This window comes from Podarcis erhardii (assembly GCF_964252035.2).
Source record: "Podarcis erhardii genome assembly, chromosome: 17".
In the NCBI taxonomy this organism is placed as follows: Eukaryota; Metazoa; Chordata; class Lepidosauria; order Squamata; family Lacertidae; genus Podarcis; species Podarcis erhardii.
Genome location: NC_138515.1, coordinates 8,164,241 through 8,187,441, shown reverse-complemented (window position 1 = coordinate 8,187,441; position 23,201 = coordinate 8,164,241). Strand labels below are relative to the sequence as shown.

Sequence of the window (23,201 nt, the reverse complement as noted above, 5' to 3'; positions counted from 1 at the left end):
CCATTCTAGGTCTGGTTCCCTAACCTAAAAGAGGAGAGTTCTCGGTCAGGTTTTGCTTTCGTACCACCTCCTTTTGTGTTACTCTTCTAGTTCCTGGTTCCTCCAGCCGATGAGGGCAGGGTACAAACAAAATTATTATTATTATTATTATTATTATTATTATTAGTTCTCTCTGCCAGGGCAAAGTGCACAGCTTCTGCAGAACAGATAGAGTTGGCGAAATCCTGAAAGCGTGCATTTCAGCAAATTATTTTATTGAAGGGTGAGTCTCATGCAAAGTCAGCTGTTAGTGTGGTGTAGTGGTTAAGAGCGGTGGACTTGTAATCTGGTGAACTGGGTTTGATTTCCCGCTCCTCCACATGCAGCTGCTGGGTGACCTTGGGCCAGTCACACTTCTCTGAAGTCTCTCAGCCTCACTCACCTCACAGAGTGTTTGTTGTGGGGGAGGAAGGGAAAGGAGAATGTTAGCCACTTTGAGACTCCTTAGGGTAGTGATAAAGCGGGATGTAAAATCCAAACTGCTACTCCTCTTCCTCCTCCTCCTCCTTCTTCTGCTTCTAATACAGGTCTGGAAGTCCAACACATACTTCCAGCTACAAGCTCACTGTCAGACAGGAGCTACCACTAGGCCTCCCTGCCACCCACCCACCTCTGCTCTTGACTACAGTGTTTAATTCTGGAGGGAGTGAGGTGTTGCATTCCTCTGCAAAATATGGCTTGTCTCACTCAGGGCTGGCCCAAGACATTTTGGCACCTGAGACAAGCCACAGAATGTTTTCCCCCTCCCCCTCCCTGCCAAGGAAGAAGGGGGAGGGAAAATTTATATCAGGAATAAGTGGGTTGTTTTTTGTTGTTGTTGTTGTTTTGAGATTTATACTGGGAACAAAGAGGTGAATGAAGATCTACATCAGGAACAAGAGGGGGAATCAAATCAACCTTGCTTGGTGGTTGAACTGGGAATCAAAGGCCGTGGGGTTTATATATGTGACAACAGCCACAAGGATGCTACTAGCCCAGAGATGGAAGGGATAACCCCGACGAGAGAAGAATGGCAAACCAAGTTGATGGACTATGCCAAAATGGCGAAATTAACTGGGAAGCTCAGAAATCAAGAAGACAAGAACTTTAAGAAACAATGGGAAAAGTTCATAATTTATTTACGAGACCACTGTAAGCAGGTTAAAACATTAGCAGGATTTTAACCATACTTGTAAAGTAATGGAAAGTATGGATAATATAGAAGGATGAAAAATTTGGTTAAGTACTGATTTGTAAATATGATTACTAGGACCCATATAAGGGATGGGGCAAAGTCAGGAGATTCAGAGTAATCTCGATATTTGGATTCGGAATTGTTTTCTGTTACATGTTTATACTTAACAAAAATCAAATAAAAATTTTATTAAATAAAATAAAGTCACTGGTGGCAAATGTCATAAATCAAGAAAGGGGGGGGGGGACGATACAAAACACCAGGACACTGGCAACCTGTGGCACGTCTGATCTCCGCTGGCAGGTTTTTGCTTACCTGGCTTGCATCAGTTGTGTTTTGTACTGCATGTCCTGTAAGCCCATCTCTCTTGGCTCTACGATTCTAGGATTACTGAGGGGAGGCTGGGGAGGGCACAGCTACAGAACCTCACAGTGACCAATCCATTAACATCATGGCTCCCTCGTGGGGCACTCAGTTTTCCTGGCCATTTGCATGTAGTCTCATGTAGGAGGGGCGTCTCTATTCGGAGATTAGCTATGGCCCTGAGGGCCCAGTTCTAGGTCAGGACTGCTCAGAGCTTCTAGAGTTTGGGAAGCTGAAAGGCGAGGGACGTCACAGTGACTGAGGGACCCTGACCCAAGGGATGACCCTGAGGAATAGCAAAGGGGCGACTGGCATGAAGAAGAAGGAGTCTTTGGCTTCTGCGAGGAGGAGGGCAGAACAACATGGGATGGAGCTGGACCGAAGGGTGAGTGGCGAGAAAGTGGCAGGGGGGATGGAGGAGAGCTTGGGGGGTCACTTGGCGGCTGCCTGGACGAAGGAGATGGAAATGGGGGTGCCAGGAGAGACGAAGCTAGCCAGAGCTGTGGGGATGGTGAGCCATGTGGGGACAGGCCAGGAGGGCCTAGGTGTGGAGAACTGCAAGACGATGAAGCTCCGGTGCCACGGTCCTTGTGCGTGGGGGTGCCGTGGAGTGTGGTTTTGCTACCAGGCTGCATGGTCCCAATGGAGTTGGGGGTTCCTTCCTTGGGGCAGAGGAGGAAGTCGTGGGGGCCAGCGGGGTTCATAGCGTAGAAGGCATTGGCGCTGTCGGGGATCAGTAGCTCTTGAAGGAGAGAGAGAGAGAGAGAGAGAGAGAGAGAGAGAGAGAGAGAACGAGAACATGAGTGTTTTTCTCTCCATCCGGGTCCTGTGACCCGGAAACTACAACTAATCCAGAATGCGGCAGCTAGACTGGTGACTGGGGGCGGCCGCCAAGACCACGTAACACCGGTCTTGAAAGACCTACATTGGCTCCCAGTACGTTTCCGAGCACAATTTAAAGTGCCGGTGTTGACCTTTAAAGCCCTAAACGGCCTCGGTCCAGTATACCTGAAGGTGCGTCTCCACCCCCATCGTTCAGCCCAGACACTGAGATCCAGCGCCAAGGGCCTTCTGGCGGTTCCCTCACTGCGAGAAGCCAAGTTACAGGGAACCAGGCAGAAGGCCTTCTTGGTAGTGGCGTCTCCCTGTGGAACGCCCTCCCATCAGATGTCAAAGAGAACAACAACTACCAGACTTTTAGAAGACACCTGAAGGCAGCCCTGTTTAGGGAAGCTTTTAATGTTTGATGTATTACAGTAATTTAATATTTTTTGGGAAGCCGCCCAGAGTGGCTGGGGAAGCCCAGCCAGATGGGCAGGGTATAAATAATAAATTATTATAATATTATTTTTATTATTATCCCTCTCCTCACCTTGACCATCTCCCAACAACTGCAGGAGCCGGTAGTTGTGCAGCGAGTGCCCTTCCAAGTTGTGCTTCTGCAATGCACGCTGAACTACAGCCGTGGTCTTATCCTGGCTGGTGATCTGTGGGGGAAAGTCATCTGCTAATGAGCCACAGAAGAGGGCACAGGGGTGGCCCAGCAATGTGGCAACACAACACAGAAGGTGTCCAGAGAGGGGCAGGAGAGAATATTAACAAAAGTAGTGAAAACGCCTTCAACCACAGAGCCTAGGGCTTGCCGATCAGAAGGTCGGCGGTTCGAATCCCTGTGACGGAGTGAGCTCCCGTTGCTCAGTCCCTGCTCCTACCAACCTAGCAGTTTGAAAGCACATCAATGTGCAAGTAGATAAATACCCGGTGGGAAGGTAAACGGCATTTCCGTGCGCTGCTCTGGTTTGCCTGAAGCGGCTTAGTCATGCTGGTGACATGACCCGGAAGCTCCCTTGGCCAATAAAGCGAGATGAGCACCGCAACCCCAGAGTTGGCCACAACTGAACCTAATGGTCAGGGGTCCCTTTACCTTACTTACCTTACCTAATGCTAGCCGAATCAAAAAAGTGTCAGACTAAACCAGGGGTGGGGGGTACGTGTGGCTTTCTTGGCGTTTGTTGGGCTCTAACCTGCATGAGGTGGGATGAAGCCATTTGTCATGGGCCAGGAGTTGGCTTCACCTGCTGAGCAGCAGCCTGAAGGAGCAGAAGGCAAAGTTGTGATTCGCAGCTTGGAAGTTTAGACAGCCAATCACTTTGGGAGTGGGAGTGGCTCAGGCTTTCAGGAATGTATATAAGCAGTTGCTTTGCCCCTGTTTCCCAGTTATGTAGATCCATAAAGGTTCTTGCTGTTATCACTGCGTCTTGCCTCATGGGAACCCACCTACACTTCACTCTCGACCTTAGGACTAGACTGAACTTCTCGGTAGTGGCACCTGCCCTGTGGAACGCTCTCCCACCAGATGTCAAAGAGAAAAACAACTACCAGACTTTTAGAAGACATCTGAAGGCAGCCCTGTTTAGGGAAGCTTTTAATGTTTGACAGACTATTGGATTTTAATATTTTGTTGGAAGCCACCCAGAGTGGCTGAGAAAATCCAGCCAGATGGGTGGGGTATAAATAAATTATTATTATTATTATTATTATTATTATTATTATTATTATTATTAAACCTTGGACTCTGCCTCCAGGCAAGTACTCTCCCACCGAGACTCAATTGCTTGGCTTGTTTCTCCCTCCACTGAGCTCTGCCATGGCTGGCAGCACAGGACTATGACACTGTTTGCCTCAGTTGGTGGATCTGACCCTTGCCCTGCCCTGCCCTTGTGTCGCTACCTGCTCCTCTGGGACTTTGCCCATGCTGCTGAACCAGGGCTGTTGCCCTCACTGTGCAGGGCCTCTATGCGCTCCTCCCCTGCCCGGAAATCCTCACCCCCACACGCAGACATGATGCACACCATCCAGTCATGTCCAGATGTTCCTGGCAGCTTGTGTCCCTCCCTTGTCAACTCACCACAATGCTGCGATACAGGTTGCCGTTGCCATGCACATCATCCATGCTGACGCGGATGATGCGCGACTCTGTCCCTCGTTGCTTGGAGATGGGAGATGGTGGGGGCTGCTCCAGCGGAAGGCAGGGCCTTAGCTGCGGTACAGACAGATTCTGGTCAGGAGAAGACAACCAAAAAGGGGACCAGGAGATGAATCCATGAGTTGTGACTCCCATTCCGCCCCACATTCCCATTACCTCTCTGGCCACCAACACCATCAAAACATCTTGCTCAGAAGTTTCTGACACTTCACTTGCTGATATGTGCATCGGTGCTAAATGAAAGCTGGCTCTTGGTGGGTTACCAGATGTCGTTGGGTGACAGCTCCCATCAACCCTGACCTCTAGCTCTGGGGCTAGGGATGATGGGAGTTGTAGTTGAACAACTTGTGGTGACCCAAGGTGAAAGCATGACTGGTCTTCAAGGCCAGCCTATCCAACAATATCAAAATAAGCTCCAATAAACAAGAGGGGAAGACTCAAGAATAGAAGCAGACCTCAGAACATTCCAAGGCACAGCCCATAGAATGATTCCTGCTACCCCTATCTTCAATGGACAGAAACTATTGGAACAAAAGACATTCGGTGGAACCTAAAGACGCTATACCTGTGGATAATTGTTTGAACCCTTCCAATGGATATGGGGGGGTGGGAAGGGAGGGGAAGGAAAAATTGTACGGGAAATTAAAAAATTTGAAGGCGATACAGTGGTGCCCCGCAAGACGAATGCCTCGCAAGACGAAAAACTCGCTAGACGAAAGAGTTTTCCGTTTTTGAGGTGCTTCGCAAGACGAATTTCCTATGGGCTTGCTTCGCAAGACGAAAACGTCTTGCGAGTTCTTGCAAGTTCCCCCCCCTTCCCCCCCTTTTTCTGAGGCTGCTAAGCCGCTAATAGCAGCTTAGACACTAAGCCGCTAAGCCGCTAAAAGCCGCTAATAGCACTAATCCGCTAATGGGCTTGCTTCGCAAGACGAAAAAACCGCAACACGAAGAGACTCGCGGAACGAATTAATTTCGTCTTGCGAGGCACCACTGTAATATAATGTATGTAAAAATCCCGAAAAAATAAAAATTAAAATAAATATTCCCCAGAGGAGGAGGAGATGAGTGGGGGTGATAGGGGACCCTACTGAGGGGAACAGAGGCAGTAGTGTGTGGAGGAAACAGGATGTCATGGGAGGTGTGCTGTCTTCTGGGTTCCCTATCTATCTATCATCTATCTATCATCTATCTATCTATCTATCTATCTATCTATCTATCTATCTATCTATCATCTATCTATCTATCTATCATCTATCTATCTATCTATCACCTATCTATCATCTATTTATCTATATCTATCATCTATTAAAATTGTATATTGCCCTTCATCCTAAGATCCATAGGGCGGTTCACAGTATAAACATACAAAATGAACACGCAAAACGTACCAATATCCTCCCCTCCCCCCCTCCCGCTGACACATTGAAAAGGTATTTATTTACAAAATACATATATCTAGAGATCTGCTCTTCCCAGCTGTCAGAGATGAGAATCTCTCTATGTCTGTTTAGAATCTAAACACCCCAGAACCAGTCTTGGAAGTGAAGTACTGTACTAATCAGTGGCTCCATCAAGGGCATTTGATTAAAGCTTGAATACCTACCAAGTGCCCTGGACATCCCATCTTTTGCATGAGAGCACAGAGGCCATTTTGGGTGCTGCGCTCTCACTCCCCCCCCCCCAAAAAAACACCCCACAACACTTTATCTGGGTGAGAGTGAGGCATGGGTCACATGACTTGCCTGGGAGCACATCCCAGAAGATGCAAATCCTAGTTTTGGTTCTCAAAAGTTGGATGGCATGAACTTGCACCAGGAATGCATCCCAACATTTTATATTGCTGAAGTGGGGTGGGTGGGAGAGTGGGACGGAGACTTCCCTAAATCTTGTATTTATTGGTCAATCATAACATTTTTTTTCTGCCACAGGTATAAAAAAATGACTGGTAAATTATTACAGTCATACCTCACGTTGTGTCCGCTTCAGGTTGCGTGTTTTCGTTTTGCATCCCACGGCAACCCGGAAGTACTGGAATGGGCTACTTCCAGGTTTTGCTGCTTGCTGTGCAGAAGCGCCAAATCGCACTGCACGTCTGCACAGACACGGTGCTTCAAGGTGCGGGCTTTTCACATTACGGACGGGCCTCCGGAATGGATCCCATCCATAACACGAGGTACCACTGTACACCATTCTTGTATTATAATGATAGCTTTTAATATCTATTCCTTTCACATGTGTAGCTTTTAATATCTATTCCTTTCAAATGTGGGCTCATTTTTGGCTAGAAATGAAATCAGCCTACAACAACAACAACAACAACAACAACAATTATTATTATTATTATTATTATTATTATTATTATTATTATTATTATTATTATTATTTATACCCCGCCCATCTGGCCACCCCCCCAGCCACTCTGGGCAGCTTCCAACAAAATATTAAAATACAGTGGTGCCTCGCAAGACGAAAAGAATCTGTTCCGCGAGTCTCTTCGTCTAGCGGTTTTTTCGTCTTGCAAAGCACGGCCATTAGCGGCTTAGCGGATTAGCGCTATTAGCGGCTTAGCGGCTAAAAGGCTATTAGCGGCTTAGCGGCTTAGAAAAAGGGGGGAAAGCAGGGAAAAATCGCAAGATTCGCAAGATGTTTTCGTCTTGCGAAGCAAGCCCATAGGGAAATTCGTCTTGCGAAGCGCCTCCAAAATGGAAAACCCTTTCGTCTAGCGGGTTTTTCGTCTCGCGAGGCATTCGTCTTGCGGGGCACCACTGTACAAAAATGGTCTGTTAAACATCAAAAGCTTCCATAAACAGGGCTGCCTTCAGGTGTCTTCTAAAAGTCTGATAGTTGTTTTTCTCTTTGACATCTGGTGGGAGGGCTTTCCACAGGGCGGGTGCCACAACCGAGAAGGCCCTCTGCCTGGTTCCCTGTAACTTGGCTTCTCGCAGCGAGGGAACCGAACCGCCAGAAGGCTCTCGGCACTGGACCTCAGCGTCCGGGCAGAACTATGGGGGTGGAGACGCTCCTTCAGCGATGCCGTCTCTTTGCACTCTCTGTGGCAACTGCATTACGAATCCCCAAGAGAATTTGTCTTCTTCTGCTTGCCCCTTGCTCTGCTCCATATTCCACCACCATCACAGGTGCAACTGGCAGTGAAGAAAGTGCAGGCCTTTTGGGTGTGGGCACCCAGGCTGTGGAGGCCCCTCCCCAAAGAGACTCTGCTGCCCCCTTTTGAGATGCTCTGTCCCAGGTGGTTTATTTTGACAGGCATTTGGTTTGTGTTGATTATTTTCTCTCCTTCTGTTTTATAGCAACATACAGACTTCTGCATTTTATGTTATGCCCTTGTTAGCTGTCTCGGTCACATAACAAGATCTTCTAAGATTGTGAGTTGTTTCAGGGACCAAGAGATCGGGACAGAAATGGTTTTACAAAGAAAAATAAGCTACCTTGCTAGTGGGGAGTCCCCGAGTTGGTGAACAAGGGGTGCTGGATGCATCTTCAGAGGAAAGGCTGCTGCAGGAGCCCAGCGGTGAGATTCTGGGCTTCTCAGGGCTTGGAGAAGCAGCAGAGGCTTCTGAGCCCAGGAGAAGTCTGCAAAGGAAGAGCAGAGACAGTGACTCAGGTGTGGGAGCATCACTGTCGGGTAGTGGTTAGTTGTGTATCAGACAAGAGCTTCAGGGTCATATCCCTACTGCACCATGATATTCATTTGGTGACCTTGGGCCAGTCAGCATACCCATGTTAAAATTCCCGCTCCATGATTGCAGTCATAAGATTGTTGTCTATCACATGGCGGTATACGTTTTGACTCCACAAAGTGGGAAGTGACGGAGACAGGATATTTGTGTTTCTGTGTCCCGTGAAGTGGGACTATTGTCCTTTGTTCTTTTTCTCTTTGCTGTCTGATGCTAGAGAGAGAGGGAGCCATGTTGCAGTGCTCCGTGTGTGTTTCTATGTAAATAAAGTAGATTAGCCCAAATGCTGAGTTGCTGAGGTCTGTGATGCGAACTGCGAAGACTCTGCGGATCCCTAAGTGTGCCGATATCTGATGGCATCGGTCACTGTGATGTTCAGGGAGAAGAAAGCTTATGAAGCTCCCGAACGATCGACCAGGAGGGTGGGAACATGCTAGTCGGGCATGTGTCTCTGCCAGGGTCCTACTCGAGTGTAGGCCGAACTCCTGACAACCCAAGCATAGTTTGCCTTGCAAGATTGTTGTACGGATAAATATGGAAGGAAGGAACCATTTATGTCTTCTACAGAACAAATCTCTTTCATCACCAATACACATGACACTGAACACAATAATAATATAAATCTTGGGCTTGCATGGACCAGCAGATCCATCCATTGCCATACACTCACGGTGTGGCCTCGGCCATTGCACTGCCTCTCAACTTGAGTGCTCCAAACTCTTGGGAAAAGTCAGGTTGCCAACTTTTATTTCTTTTACTTGGGACTCCTAGGTCTTACGCAGTGAAGGGGAATTTAGCAAGCGGTGCTTTCTCCAACAACATACCCCTCCATTCCTCAGATGAAAATAGGGACAGTTCTCACTGCCCGCAACAGACCGTTCTCGACCCCCCATTTTTAGTCATCTCCTCCCCCCCCCAAAGCATTTCCTACGAGAAGAAGGGCAAATGCTATCAACACCACACCAACAGGACATGCACCATCTGCTGCCCTGAGAAAACCCCTTCATCCCTATTTTATTTTATTCTTTGGAAGATTTTAAAAAAGAAAATCTACGATCAAATCATATAAGTCAGGATGGCTTTCATAATTATGGGACTGTCCCTGGAAAATCAGGACACTTGGAGGGTATGCAGTAGTGTACCTGTAGGCCAGGAAAAGATTTGTTTGCCTGACAGCTGTTCAAGATGCAATAACCTTGTCAGAAAAACATAGCTACTTTGGGGAGGGAGGTGAGTGATCCCTTCCCTTAGGTAAAGCAGCCATTCTTCTACATCAGGAATGAGGAACCTCAGCCAAGAAGGCTGCCAGGCTGGTTTTTAACCCAAGGGCGGCCCAACTGCAAAAGTGTAATCTTGTCAGGACATGCGATTTTTCGGAGGCAGGCGAGGCCTAGTGGGAGGCAATGCCCAATCTCTCCAGCTTCACTTGCTCTGCCTCAAAAAACAACAACACAGAACGGGGTTCTCCAGGAGGCCGAAGGTCAACGGACAGAAGGGAAGTTTGTCCCAAGCATGGCAGGGTAGGAGCAGGGGGCAGGAAGGAGAAAGGAGCAGGGAAGGAGCAGCGGGGCCGGCCCACCCATGAGGTAGACTGAAGCACCTGCCTCGGGCAGCAGAATCCCATGTGACCCTGGCAAGCGAGGTTTTGGCAGGAGGGAGCACCTTCCCATCTTGCCTCGGGTGGTGAAATGGGATGGGCCGTCCCCAAGGAGCAGGCGCAGGAAGTGTGCCCCCCTCACGGAACCCGAAGGCTGACTTACGAACTGAAGCGCTTGGTCAGGCTGCGATGCAGCTTCGGCGAGTTGGGACAGGAGTCGGCTGGTGGCTCAATCACACGGGAAATTCGGTAGCTGCAGAGGGAGGAGAGCAGAAGAATGGCTATATCCACCCAGGCATGGCCTCCCACTCTTCTCTGTTGGTGTGTCTCTGTTCAACTGTCGCTTCTGACATCCTGCTGCCCTGCAATTTCTCAAAAAGGACCTGCTTGGCTTTTTCCCTTGGCATCTGCCTTGTGCCACCCTCACAGTTATGCAGCCTGGTTTGGGGGTGGGACTGCAGGAAGGCCAGGAAAAATCTCATCCTTTTAGCTTCTCTTGGTCCTGCCACCCTCTCAGGCACACTTGGTGGGGACATGGGAGAGGGCCTTCTCGGTGGTGGCTGCCTCCAGACAACTCCCTCCCTGGAGAAGCCAGACTGGCTCCCTCCTTGTCGTCCTCCTGTCAGGTGGTGAAGACCTTTGTGTTCCAACAGGTTGTTGGGAGCTGAGTACTTTTAAGGAAAGGACTGTTGCCATGCTGTTTATAATTGTAATTATTAGTATGTGGGGTATGTGTTTGTGTGTGTGTGTTTTTCTTTGTTCTTAGTGGTTCTTATTTTTATCTGTAAGCTGCCTTGAGTCCCATCAGGGAAAAAGGCAGGGCATAAATAAATGAATAATAATAAATGAATAATAAGCTGTGTAGCCCACTGTGTGAACTTTGGGGCAATGGATTTAGATGGGAGATTGTTCTTGCTCTTGAGCTTGGGCGCCTAGGGAAGGGAGGATGGGTGCACATTCCCTGTGCATTTTTAGGTATCTGATAAGTGAAGAGTTGCTATCTCAGTGGGAAAACAGCTTTGCTATAGGAGATAGGTGACATTCCCTATCCCACTCTGTCCCCATGGCGTTTTGGAGATACCAGGAGCCAGTGTGGTGCAGTGGTTAGTGTGTCTGACTAGGATGTGGGAGACAAGGGTTCAAATCCCCACTTGGCTATGAAGCTCACCAGTCACTGCGTCTCTGCCTAACCTACCTCACAGGGTTGCTGTGAGTATTAAACGAGATAGGGGAGAGCCATGTACATCACCCTGAGCTCCTAGGTTGTATTCACTGCAGGAGTAAGTAGCACTTTGCACAACTGGAACAACTTACGCTTGTGCAAAGGGACTCAATCCTCCAGAGCAGATCAGCAAGAGGGAAAGAGAGAAAGTCCTATTGCACAAGCAGTAGTCATTCCACTCGTGCATTTATTTAGTTGGCTGCCACCCACTATCAACCATTCTCTTCCTTGGCAGAGAATCCAACACCTTTCCCCACCTCTGCTCCTCAGAGAGCTGCTGGTGCTGGTGAAAGGCAAGACGGAAGGATGGGTTTGGGCAAAGATGGTACTCTTGACATGAATCCTGCAGCTGGCAGATCCAGGAGAGGATCACTGCTTCCTGGGAGGGAAAAGACATAGCAGTGAGGTGGGCGGTGGAACCACATTTTGCATTCCTGTGGTTTGAAAGGCAGTACTCTTCCTCCCAGTTCCACATCCTATCATTCCCCTCCATTCCCAGCTCTGGGCACTGAGCTAAGAGATGCAGAATCCCTCCCAACCCCCCCTCCAGCTTTTCCACCTTGGATTTACCTTGCGCCTCTTCTCAAAGTTAATGAGGTTGCTCTGTGGGATTGAAAAATAAGACAGGGATTGTGAGCAACACCAGGAGACACAAACCATGCTGCAGCGTTGTTTGAACCACCCTACATCAGTGGTTTTCAAACAGGGGTGCCCTGGGATGCCTTGAATGATGGTCAGAGGTGCCGCTGGCAACACTGACCTCTGTCCCTCTTTCTTTCTTTCCTTCCCTCCCTCCTTTGATGCCCTTTTGTGTCTCTGCCTCCCAAAGGTTTGCACAGCTGTTTGTTGCAGCAGCCCCGGCTACAAGCAGTGCAGGTGAATGGTGCCTCTGAGGCTGCCCAGGAGGTGTTTCCCAAGCCTCTATGGGGCAGTGTGAAGAGACTCCTCTCTTTGGGGCAGGGGGTACAGCTCAGAGACCAGGGGCGGCGGCAGCAGCAGCTGCCCTGAGGACTCCCAAGGAGAGAGGAGAGGAGGATGAGGGAACCCTCCACAAGGGAGGGTGTTTGAAAAAGAGTGATAGGCTGCCAGCTCTACAGGCAAGGGGTGGCATAACTGGGCTCCTGGGCAGGGGTGCCGCAGAAAGAATGGAGTTGGTCAAGGGAGCCGTGGACTCAAAAAGGTTGAAAACCTCTGCCCCATGTGGCTGCCAGCATTTGAAAAGCCTGAGTGCTTTTTTGTTTATAGAAAAAAAAGTGCTGGTATTCACCATGAAGTTGTTACAGTAAGCGTCACACTTTTAATGGGGGGGGGGAGTGCCAGTACTCCCCTACCCTTAAGTACCCCCAGAAAAAAGTACTGGAAACCCCAAAGGAGGAGACAAAGGCTTCATTCACTGAACAAACTGAGTTATGTGCAGAGGCAGAGCTGTGCACCTGGGGGCGGGGCTAGACAAGTGGGGTGGAGCTAGCCACCTGCAGGGCGGAGCTAGCTGCCCGCAGGGGCAGGGCAAGCGTCCAAGGGGGGTGCCGCAGGGGTGTGTGGTGAGCATCTCAGGGGGGCGGCGCAGCAATGTCACCCCCCCCGCCAGGGATGACACCTGGGGTGAGCCACCCCCACCGCACCCCCTTCCTCCGCCAGTGGTTACGTGACCCCCGAACCACCCTGAAGGGTTGATCTGAAACAGCTGCCCAACCCAAATGGCCAGGGATCAACAGGAAGTCATTTGCCAGAGTATGCTCAGCCGCCCTGAACAGGGCAAGGGATGTTCTCGTGCCACCACTTCTTCCCCAAGATGCTCACCTCCACAAAATCTGGTAGTGCTGTGTCCAGCATTATCAGGTCAGTTAAAAAGGTGCCCAGATATGGGATGGTGGGAGCCTGCAACAAAGCACAATGGGACTAACGCACTCAGCCCTTTGATTGCCCAGTGCACCACCCTCCCTTGGGAAATTAAAACATTTGGTGACACTTCCTTAGCAAGATATGGCCCATATGCCAATGGTGTCCAGAATGAAGGAAAAGGATGCTGTGGTTTTCACTGTTTGTCGGGTTTCCCTTCTTACTAGCAAGTTCACTCCAGGGGGATTTCAAAAGAGGCGGATGTGTGCAAATCTCTCTCTCTTTCTCTCTCTCTCTCTCTCTCTCTCTCTCTCTCTGTGTGTGTGTGCGTGTGTGTGCATGCATGAAAACAAAGCTGAAACAAGACTGCTAAATTGGCAGATGTATGCATTATCAGCTATAATGTAAAAATCTCAAATATTTGTAATTGTGGAGAGGAGAGAATGTTAGGAGCAGTAGCAAAACCTTTAGCTGACAACTACTCTTGCTAAAAAAAAAAAAATCAATCAAAAGAGCACCACGTTCTTTTTGGGGGGTCTTTTTTAGGTACTAATTTTAGGGTTATCCCCACTCACTCTGAAACAAAACACAAAGATGGTACAGGATACAGAATTACGATATAGCTCAGTTTGTTAGAGTGTGGTGCTAATAATGCCAAGGTTGCAGGTTTGATCCCCATCTGGGACAGCTGCATAGCAGAGAGTTGGACTATAGATGATCCTCAGGGGCCCTTCCAACTCTAGTTTTCTAAGAGAAAAGGGAATTCCAAAGGGCAGGTGTCGCCATGCTGAAAGACGGATTTCTTGCGGGTGCATAATGAATATTATGTGCCACTCGCAGCATGGCCAGTTCTACAGGTCAAAGCAGTCAAGTGGCATATATGAGAGAAGGTGATTCTCTCAAGTAAAAAGTTTCCCTTTCTCTTCTATCACACTTCTTCAAAGTCATATTTGATGACATATCATGTGCAGACTTTCACAGAACTGTAAAATCAAGGAATTGTAGATTTGGAAAGGATCCTGAGCACCACCGTCCTGCGATGCAGGAATCTCAACAGGCAGTTCCTGATCCAATTCGAAACCATACCTTTGACTAATCTTAAGTAGTATTTTCACACAAGAGGGAGAGTGTGGACACTCTGGTGGAAGTAATTCTTTGGTGAGAGTCTGGTTTTCAGGATCTAAAGTGTGAGGGAGGTACATTAAACATGTATTTCTTCCCTTCCCTTTATGTATATTTTGTGGGAGGTGATCCATGAGAGGCAGTCAAGTACAACATTCCTTGTAATGCTAGAGAAGACATGCGAGGGAATGTTTGGTCCAGCCAGTCGAAACTTCCTGTTCCTCCTGGCTGGAGCATCCTTCCTTTTGCATGTGATAGAAGGTGGGCGTGACCTAACCTGTCCAGGTAACAAAAGGACAAGTCATGCAGCACACCCCCCCTTTTTTACTTCCTTCTTCGTTTGACCAGCTTCTAGCTAGGACTGCTCTGCTAGCTCTCACCTAGCAGAAGCACTGGGATTATTCCCCCACATGGGGTAGATCCACATGTACATATTTGTAACTAAGTCTGCCTTCAGGAAGCCAACTGTGAACTGATGTGAGTAAACTTCTTTTATTGACTTTGAATAAGATTGTGGGGTCTTTATTCTTTAAAGAGGGATTCAAGGGGACTTGCCAGGAACGTACAATTCAATCTGAGACAGATTAAATTGTGCAATAGTGAGAGGCTCACACGAGCCTGCAACCAGCTATCTGCTGTGCATATAAAAAGGGGGGAATGTAATTCTGCAACATAAAGGAACTTGTCAGCACAAGTTAGGAAGGATATCAATAAACAATATATCCTCTCCTGCCACCCTGAACATTCCCACATATTTCCCTCAGAGTGGATGGACAGCTGGCTGGTGCGGGGGGGGGGGCAGTATGGCTCTCACCACTACCCTGGTCTGATGCTTCACCTTTGGAGATGCCCCAGCTGGGGGTTGTGAGCTGTTCCATCCATCACGGGAGCCCTGTATACCTCCTTCCTGCGAGAGACACAGAGACAGGCTGCAGGATAAACTCAGCTGATGTCCGATGTACCTTGATCGAACTGTACAGAACTGACCCTCCCAGCAGGTGCTAATCTAAGAACTCAAAGGCTTCGGGACATTTCAGCAGGTGCCTCTCATTGCTGCAGCCCCTGAACCAAAAGAGGTTGCACCCAGGCCAATTGTAGCTCACACTGAACAGAGAATAACTCTTTCCCTGCTCCAAACATGGTGGCTTAATGCCCCTGGGTAACACTTAACACAACATGGCAACTATCCTCAAGTCCAGTGGCGGAGCAAGCCGATCGGGCGCCTGGGGGGGCGCGTGTGCCCCAGTGGCGTAGCGTGGGGGGTGCAGGGGGTGCCAGCCGCACCGGGCGCAACATTTGGGGGGGGGTGCTCGCACTCGCAGCTCTCTGCCCCTACCTGGCTCACTCACTCTCTCTCACTGCAGTGCTGGCTGTGCGAATCCGATCCGAGCTGCCGGGTTGCTGCCCACTGTGGAGGGGAAGGGTGCCAGGCGTGCGTTGCGGTGCGGAGCGGAGAGAGAGCGAGGGAGGGACTATCTGGGGGAGGGACAGTGCAGCGGCTGCCCAGCGCAGCGCTCAGCGTGGGAGAGAACCACACCCGACCAGCCCAGGCAGCAGCAAGAGGAAGCTGGCAGCGGCGGCAGGTTAGGGGTTAGGGGCGCAAATTACTTGCCTTGCCCCGGGTGCTGACAACCCACGCTACGCCGCTGGCGTGCCCTGCACCTGGGGGAGGGGCCAGCCGCCCATAGGGGCACCGCAGGGCCTCCGAGGAGTCTGGCTGCCTCCTTCCACTCAGCTGCCCTACAGCTGAGAGGGAGGCAATAGGCGGACTGTTTGGGGAAGCAGGGAGCCTGTGGGCGCTCAAGCCAGTGTGTCACTCCCAGGAGAGACACGTAGCTCGGGCATGCTACAGGCCCTGCAGTGAGTGCCGCCCACCATTTTGTCACCCCCTCAGTGGGGACACCCGGGGTGGACCGCACCCACCACATCCCCTTTGCTATGCCCCTGCTCAAGTCCTCACCCCACCTCAGAGAAATCACAAATATTTTTTGGGGGGAGGGGGACCTTGGCCCCAAGGAGTTGGCTCCTATGCTATTGAACCCTCTCCTCATCCTGACAACACTGACAATACATTACAGCTATACCTCGGGTTACAGACGCTTCAGGTTGCATATTTTCGGGTTATGGACCCACCAAAACCCGGAAGTACCGGAACAGGTTACTTCCAGGTTTCGGCGGCCACGCATGCGCAGAAGCACCAAATCGCAACCCGTGCGTCCGTGCACAGACGCAGTGCTGCGGGTTGCGAATGTGCTTCCTGCATGGACCATGTTCACAACCCGAGCGTCCACTGTACATCCTTCTGGGCACATTATCCTGCATAAAAAGACACACAGACACACACAGACACACACACAACATTGCTCTCCTCTTCCTCTCAAACGATGCAGTTCTGCTACCTGCAGCAAGATTTCTCGGCACTTCAGGTAATTGTTGTCTTCGGAGAAGATCTGCGAGAGCTTTCGGAAGGAGCCCCTGGTGTCCCTGGGAGAGAAGTCAGGCTCAGTTTTTGCAGCTCCCTGGCACAGGGCTCAGTGCAAGAGGCCACAGCCAGTCCGAGCTGTTTTGCAGGCTGAGGCGAAGGGCAAAGACAGTGGCACAAACACACCTCCAGAAGACTGACTGGACTGGAAGCTGAATCTTTTTTTAGCAGTAGCTGCAAGAGAGTATCCTTCGTGGTGGAAAGAGGGCAGCAGGCTAGGAGGTCTTTCAAATTTCAGCGGCGCCCTGTGCAAGGTTAAAATTTGACACCCCCGCCTCTTGTCTCCTGTTTTGTGTGTGCACTACGTCGTAGTTGTGATGCCTTGCGGCGTCCCCCCCCCCCCAGCTTGGGGGTCAGAGTGGGGGAACCAGTCACGCTGCCCCAAATCTGCCCCTACAGACTAGCACAGGGCAGGCTGCGTGGCACAAAAAGCTCTGTCCTCCGAGAGAGGGGAAAATCTGTAGGAGTCAAGAAAAACAGCCTGCCTTAGGCGGCCATTTCATTCTGCTTAATTCTCCATGGATGGGCTTGTATCAACTGAAACCACCAACTGAGACTGGCAGGAGCTCATCTCTCTCTGTTTGGGTTTTTATTTAGATTACACTGGTACCTTGGTTTACAACCATAATCCGTTCCAGAGGTCTGTTTGTAAACCAAAACAGGTTGTAACCCAAGGCGCGCTTTCGCCAGTGGGGCCTCCAAAGAATTTTGTTCGTAATCCAAAAATAGGTTGCAAACCAGGACACACACATCCGGGTTTGACGTGTTTGTAATCCAAAATGTAAGCAAACCAAGACGTATGCAAACCAAGGTACCACTGTAATTTCTTTTATCCTGCTGTATTATGCAAAAGCTTTCATAAAAATCTTGTTTGAAAAGAAAAAGACTGTCAGGAGCTCTCTGAGGTCGCAGGCAAAACTCTTCCCCAGTCCTGGTTGGGGACGATCCTTGAACCTGCCAGAGCCCTGTGGTTTCTCTCCAAAGAGAAGCAAGAGTCTACTATGGCATACTTTACCCAGCCTTTACCCTTACCCTTTTTCAATACTTTTCTTTTAGGGGGGGGGGAAAGGTGCTTACAATAAGTGCGACACAGTGGGAAACTGTTTTAACTGCTATAGCAAAGGTGCCTCTGGACCTTAAATTGAGGCTCATACAACAACAAAAATATTTATAATGTAGTGGACCCCATTATGTTTGTTTTTAAAAAGGGCTATCTAAGGCATCTAACTGTTGGTGATGCAACTGGGATAATACTTCTCTAAAACATGTTTTTTCATTGTCCTATATTGAAAGATTTTGGGCAGAAGGTAACTGAAACCATCAACAGAACTGTACGGAACAACCTTACATTTACAGAGCAAAATATCCTCTTGAATTATACACTCAGCACATGGAACCCCACAAAAGGACAATGCGAGTGGACTCTCCGTGCCCTGACCACAGCAAAAAGACTGATACCGATGAATTGGAAAAATAAAAATGCAGCTCCCTTCTATGATTGAAGACTTACAGAAACTCGCAACATATGAACAACCTGTATATGAATGCAGATTTGCCATGGACAAATTCAATGATATTTGGAATCCATTCTTACAAAGATGGTTAAAGGGGGAAAAAGTGCCACACTTTTAACCAGGGCTTTTCTTCTAGGGAAAAATGGTGCCACCAAAAACCTCACCTGTGTACAGCAGCCCACGTCCGCTTCAGTCGGTAGATGGAGTTAGACTGTAGGGCAGAGAGGATGGCATGCAGCGAGGAGAAATTCCGGAGGGCCCGACATCGCTGGAGGGCAGGCGTACCATTTGGGGAATTGGGAGAGGGGAAATGACAAATATTTCAGTAAGAAAGGGGTAGGATTTAACACCAGCGATTGGATTGATTGGAGTTTGAACTGAACAGCAGTTCCTGCATTTTGAGTACAGCTGCAAGCTTTTGATTCGTTTGGTTGATAATCAAACCATTTTTGACGTGTGGACTGTGACTCAAGAGAAAACACAGCCATTGTGCAAGCTATTACCACAATGCAGAAGAAAGAAGACCTTATCTTCTAACAATAGCTGGCAGCTTTTATTTAGTAAAAGAAACTCAAGTAATCTTGCACTTGTCAGGATCTCAACCCTCAACCCCCACAGTACTGAGGTTTTCATAAGGTACACATGTATTTACATTCAATTAAACTGACAGATCAGTTAGAAGGCAGATGATAATTAAACATTCTTCAAATCCATTACTGTTCCTCACTTTAATGCCACTTGTTTTGGCTATATTTTGATATATCATCATAAGTTTACATTGTCAGTGTGTCTGTTACTTTTGCAATGAAAAGTTGAAGGGGTCTGTGCCTTTGGCTTGTGCAGCTATTATGTAGGCCCATTTTTGTAATATTCACAAATTGTGGAGCTGGCTGGAGGTACAATCCCATATGTTGGTTTGTGTGCTGACAGGAGTACAGTGGTACCTTGAATCTCAAACGCCTTGGTACTCAAACAACTTGGAACCCAAACACTGTAAACCAGGAAATAAGTGTTCCAGTTTGGGAACTCTTTTCGGAAGCTGAACGTGCTTCATTTTGAGTGCCACACTTCTGTTTTGAGTGTTACGCTGAGGTCTGTCTGTTTTTGCTATTTATTTTGCGTTTTAGTTTTTGCGGCTCTTTGTTTTTCTTTTTGAGACTGTGTGGAACCCAGTTCAACTACTGATTGATTGATTGATTGATTGGTTGGTTGATTGTGTGACTGCAGTACATTGTTTACTGCTTTCATTTTATGGATCAATGGTCTCATTAGATAGTAAAATTCATGTTAAATTGCTGTGTTAGGGGTTGTTTTTGAAAGTCTGGAATGGATTGATCCATTTTGCATTACTTTCTGTGGGAAAGTAAGTGCTTTAGTTTTGGAAAACTTTGGTTTTGGAACAGACTTCTGGAACGGATTAAGTTTGAGAACCAAGGTACCACTGTAGTGGCAGGGCTAAGGAAACAAGGAATACTAAGGCCAGCTAGCTCACTGGACACAGAAGCTTTTACCTGGGCAATGTCGATCCATTTCTCTAGCAGGTGCGCCCGCTGGGGAAAGCGCAGAGTCAGGTCTCCCAGTAGAGATGCAATGACACAGCTAGTGACTGCATTGAACTGGGCCACAGTGGCTCGGACACTGGGAGCCATGTGCTGATTCTCCTTCTTGTCTCGTTGCGACCACACGCAGCCCAGGCAGTGGAAGGGCAGCACTGCTCGGAAGAGTTCCTGGGGAAGGAGAATGAGAGGGAGGATGAGAGAGAAGACCACCCCAATGCCACTGCAGAAGAAGAAGAAGAAGAAGAAGAAGAAGAGGAGGAGGAGGAGGAGGAGGAGGAGGAGGAGGAGGAGGAGGAGGAGGAGGAAGAAGAAGAAGAAGAAGAAGAAGAAGAAGAGGAGGAGGAGGAGGAGAGGAGGAAGAGGAGGAGGAGGAGGAGGAGGAAGAAGAAGAAGAGGAGGAGGAGGAGGAGAAGAGGAGGAGGAGGAGGAGGAGGAGGAGGAGGAGGAAGAAGAAGAAGAAGAAGAGGAGGAGGAGGAGGAGGAGGAGGAGGAGGAGGAAGAAGAAGAAGAAGAAGAAGAAGAAGAAGAAGAAGAAGAAGAGGAGGAGGAGGAGGAGGAGGAGAAGAGGAGGAAGAGGAGGAGGAGGAGGAGGAAGAAGAAGAAGAAGAGGAGGAGGAGGAGGAGAGGAGGAGGAGGAGGAGGAGGAGGAGGAGGAGGAGGAAGAAGAAGAAGAAGAAGAAGAAGAAGAGGAGGAGGAGAAGAGGAGGAAGAGGAGGAGGAGGAGGAGGAAGAAGAAGAAGAGGAGGAGGAGGAGGAGAAGAGGAGGAGGAGGAGGAGGAGGAGGAGGAGGAAGAAGAAGAAGAAGAAGAGGAGGAGGAGGAGGAGGAGGAGGAGGAGGAGGAGGAAGAAGAAGAAGAAGAAGAAGAAGAAGAAGAAGAAGAAGAAGAAGAAGAGGAGGAGGAGGAGGAGGAGGAGGAGAAGAGGAGGAGGAGGAAGAAGAAGAAGAAGAAGAGGAGGAGGAGGAGGAGGAGGAGGAGGAGGAGGAGGAAGAAGAAGAAGAAGAAGAAGAGGAGGAGGAGGAGGAGGAGGAGGAGGAGGAGGAGGAGGAGGAAGAAGAAGAAGAAGAGGAGGAGGAGGAGGAGGAGGAGGAAGAAGAAGAAGAAGAAGAGGAGGAGGAGGAGGAGGAGGAGGAGGAGGAAGAAGAAGAAGAAGAAGAAGAGGAGGAGGAGGAGGAGGAGGAGGAGAAGAAGAAGAAGAAGAAGAAGAAGAAGAAGAAGAAGAAGAGGAGGAGGAGGAGGAGGAGGAGGAGGAGGAGGAAGAAGAAGAAGAAGAAGAAGAAGAAGAAGAAGAAGAAGAAGAGGAGGAGTTTGGATTTGATATCCCGCCTTTCACTCCCCTTCAGGAGTCTAAAAGCGGCTAACAATCTCCTTTCCCTTCCTCCCCCACAACAAACACTCTGCGAGGTGAGTGGGGCTGAGAGACTTCAGAGAAGTGTGACTGGCCCAAGGTCACCCAGCAGCTGCATGTGGAGGAGCGGGGACGCGAACCCGGTTCCCCAGATTACGAGACTACCACTCTTAACCACTACACCACACTGGCTTTGGATCTTGGATCAGATCTCCAAGATTCAAAGTCAACTCTCTACCATTGAACTATAAACAATATACAGGGTAAAAGGTAAAGGACCCCTGGATGGTTAAGTCCAGTCAAAGGCGACTATGGGGTTGCGGTGCTCATCTCACTTTCAGGCTGAGGGAGCCAGCGTTTGTCCACAGTCAGCTTTCCGGTCATGTGGCCAGCATGACTAAAACACTTCTGGCAGAACAGGACACTCTGACGGAAACCAGAGCGCAGGGAAATGCCGTTTACCTTCCCGCCACAGTGGTACCTATTTGTCTACTTGCACTGGTGTGCTTTCGAACTGCTACATTGGCAGGAGCTGGGACAGAGCAACGGGAGCTCACCCCATCATGGGGATTCAAACCGTCAACCTTCTGATTAGCAAGCCCAAGAGGATCAGTGGTTTAGACCACAGCACCACCCACGTCACAATATGCAAGGAAGTAATATACTGGCACTGTTAGGAAGGCTAGCAAATAGAAGGCTGCATAGCCTCTTTCTATGGGAGAAATGCGCAGAGAGACAGATATTGTCTAGACTCTACTGTACAGCTCGATGATTAAACCCTTTGTGGGAAGAAACGCTGGTTATATCAGAACAGCATCCAGATGTTGATTTACGAGTTGATGTTGCTTCTGCTAATGCACGATTGACTGAAGTGTTGGTGTTGACCTTTAAAGCCCTAAACAGCCTCGGCCCAGTATACCTGAAGGATCGTCTCCACCCTCATTGTTCAGCCCGGACACTGAGGTCCAGCTCCGAGGACCTTCTAGCGGTTCCCTCACTGCGAGAAGTGAGGTTACAGGGAACCAGGCAGAGGGCCTTCTCGGTAGTGGCACCTGCCTGTGGAATGCCTTCCCTTGTATGAATTATACAACTTTTAGAAGACACCTGTAGGCCCTGTATACAGAAGTTTTTAATGTTTGATATTTTATTGTATTTTTAATATTCCGTTGGGAGCCACCCAGAGTGTCTGGGGAAACCAGGCCAGATGGGCAGGGTATAAATAATAACTTATTATTATTATTATAAAGAAAAATACTGGGGGGGGGGGAGACTTCTGTGATTTATTTCTGTGGTGTATTTGTTTGCTTGTCCATACTGCTTTCTCTTTTGTAGTTGCTTGGATGATATATTTTTGCACAACATTGAACCATAAAGGCTGACCCAGTCCCTGTTTCCTTTCACCAGAGTCCAATCACAAATGGTATGGCTTTGGAAAGGGCAGAGTGTGGAATCCAGACATAGACATACTTAGTTGTGACTGAAATCCCATTGATTGCAATGGGTTTGTTCTTGGCAGAACTAAGTCTAGATCTAAGTCACAGACTCCTGGCTTCTATCACCCACCTCTCATTACCTTTCAACTCCTATATCTGGAAAATATATTAAAAAATCAGATTTTTAAAATTTAAATTGGATTTTTTAAAAAAATTGGATTCTTTTGATTTAAATTGGATTCTTAAAATAAAATGCTTCTGGACGAAAAATCTTTCTAAAGATAGTTTTCTGTTTAAGTTACATTATAGTCCAAAGGCTATTCATCAGGAAATAAGAATTTGTTTTAAGTTTTTCATGCATGCTAAAACTCAGTCTAAGTTTTTTTTAAAAAAATGTTTAACCACATCAGTTAACAAACATGGATACTTATGCTATAATGTTATTGTTTTAGTTAAATAAATTGTTCGAATTGTTATTAAGGAAATGATTATATTTCTCCTTCCAATAAAATACAGCAGAAAAGTTGTCCAAATATAAAGAGTTAACTTATTAAACCTCATAATAATTTCAAAAGCATCTGTCTATGTATTTCTAATAGTACAACCAAGTCAGTAATTTTTGATATAACTGTGAAAACTATTCTGAAAATTTATTATTCAAAAAATGAAAACTTCATCTGATTGTAAATATTAAGATTATACAGTGGTACCTCTGGTTGCGAATGGGATCTGTTCCGGAGGTCCATTTGCAACATGAAAAGAGCGCAACCCGCAGCGGTACGTCTGTGCACGCACGGGTTGCGATTCGCTGCTTCTGCGCATGCGCGAG

The 23,201-nt window shown here is 48.3% G+C and overlaps 1 protein-coding gene across 5 annotated transcripts in view; it reads right to left on the bottom strand.

The window, feature by feature from the left end:
• Window positions 1-1,124: 1,124 nt before the first annotated feature.
• The window catches only part of RGL3 (ral guanine nucleotide dissociation stimulator like 3), a 36,876-nt gene continuing 14,799 nt past the window's right edge, over window positions 1,125-23,201 (bottom strand). For 4 of the 5 annotated variants that reach the window (XM_081844999.1, XM_081845001.1, XM_081845002.1 and 1 more), the window contains exons 6-17: window positions 19,545-19,760; window positions 18,198-18,301; window positions 16,437-16,521; window positions 14,876-14,944; window positions 12,877-12,954; window positions 11,647-11,679; window positions 11,334-11,455; window positions 10,018-10,107; window positions 8,009-8,153; window positions 4,485-4,634; window positions 2,949-3,063; window positions 1,125-2,318 (exon numbers count right to left, since the gene is read on the bottom strand). In XM_081844999.1, the coding sequence (XP_081701125.1) occupies window positions 1,744-2,318; window positions 2,949-3,063; window positions 4,485-4,634; window positions 8,009-8,153; window positions 10,018-10,107; window positions 11,334-11,455; window positions 11,647-11,679; window positions 12,877-12,954; window positions 14,876-14,944; window positions 16,437-16,521; window positions 18,198-18,301; window positions 19,545-19,760 (1,782 nt within the window). In that variant the 3' untranslated portion in view covers window positions 1,125-1,743. The remainder of the gene's footprint in view (window positions 2,319-2,948; window positions 3,064-4,484; window positions 4,635-8,008; window positions 8,154-10,017; window positions 10,108-11,333; window positions 11,456-11,646; window positions 11,680-12,876; window positions 12,955-14,875; window positions 14,945-16,436; window positions 16,522-18,197; window positions 18,302-19,544; window positions 19,761-23,201) is intronic. The other variant, XM_081845000.1, reaches the window with a different exon arrangement.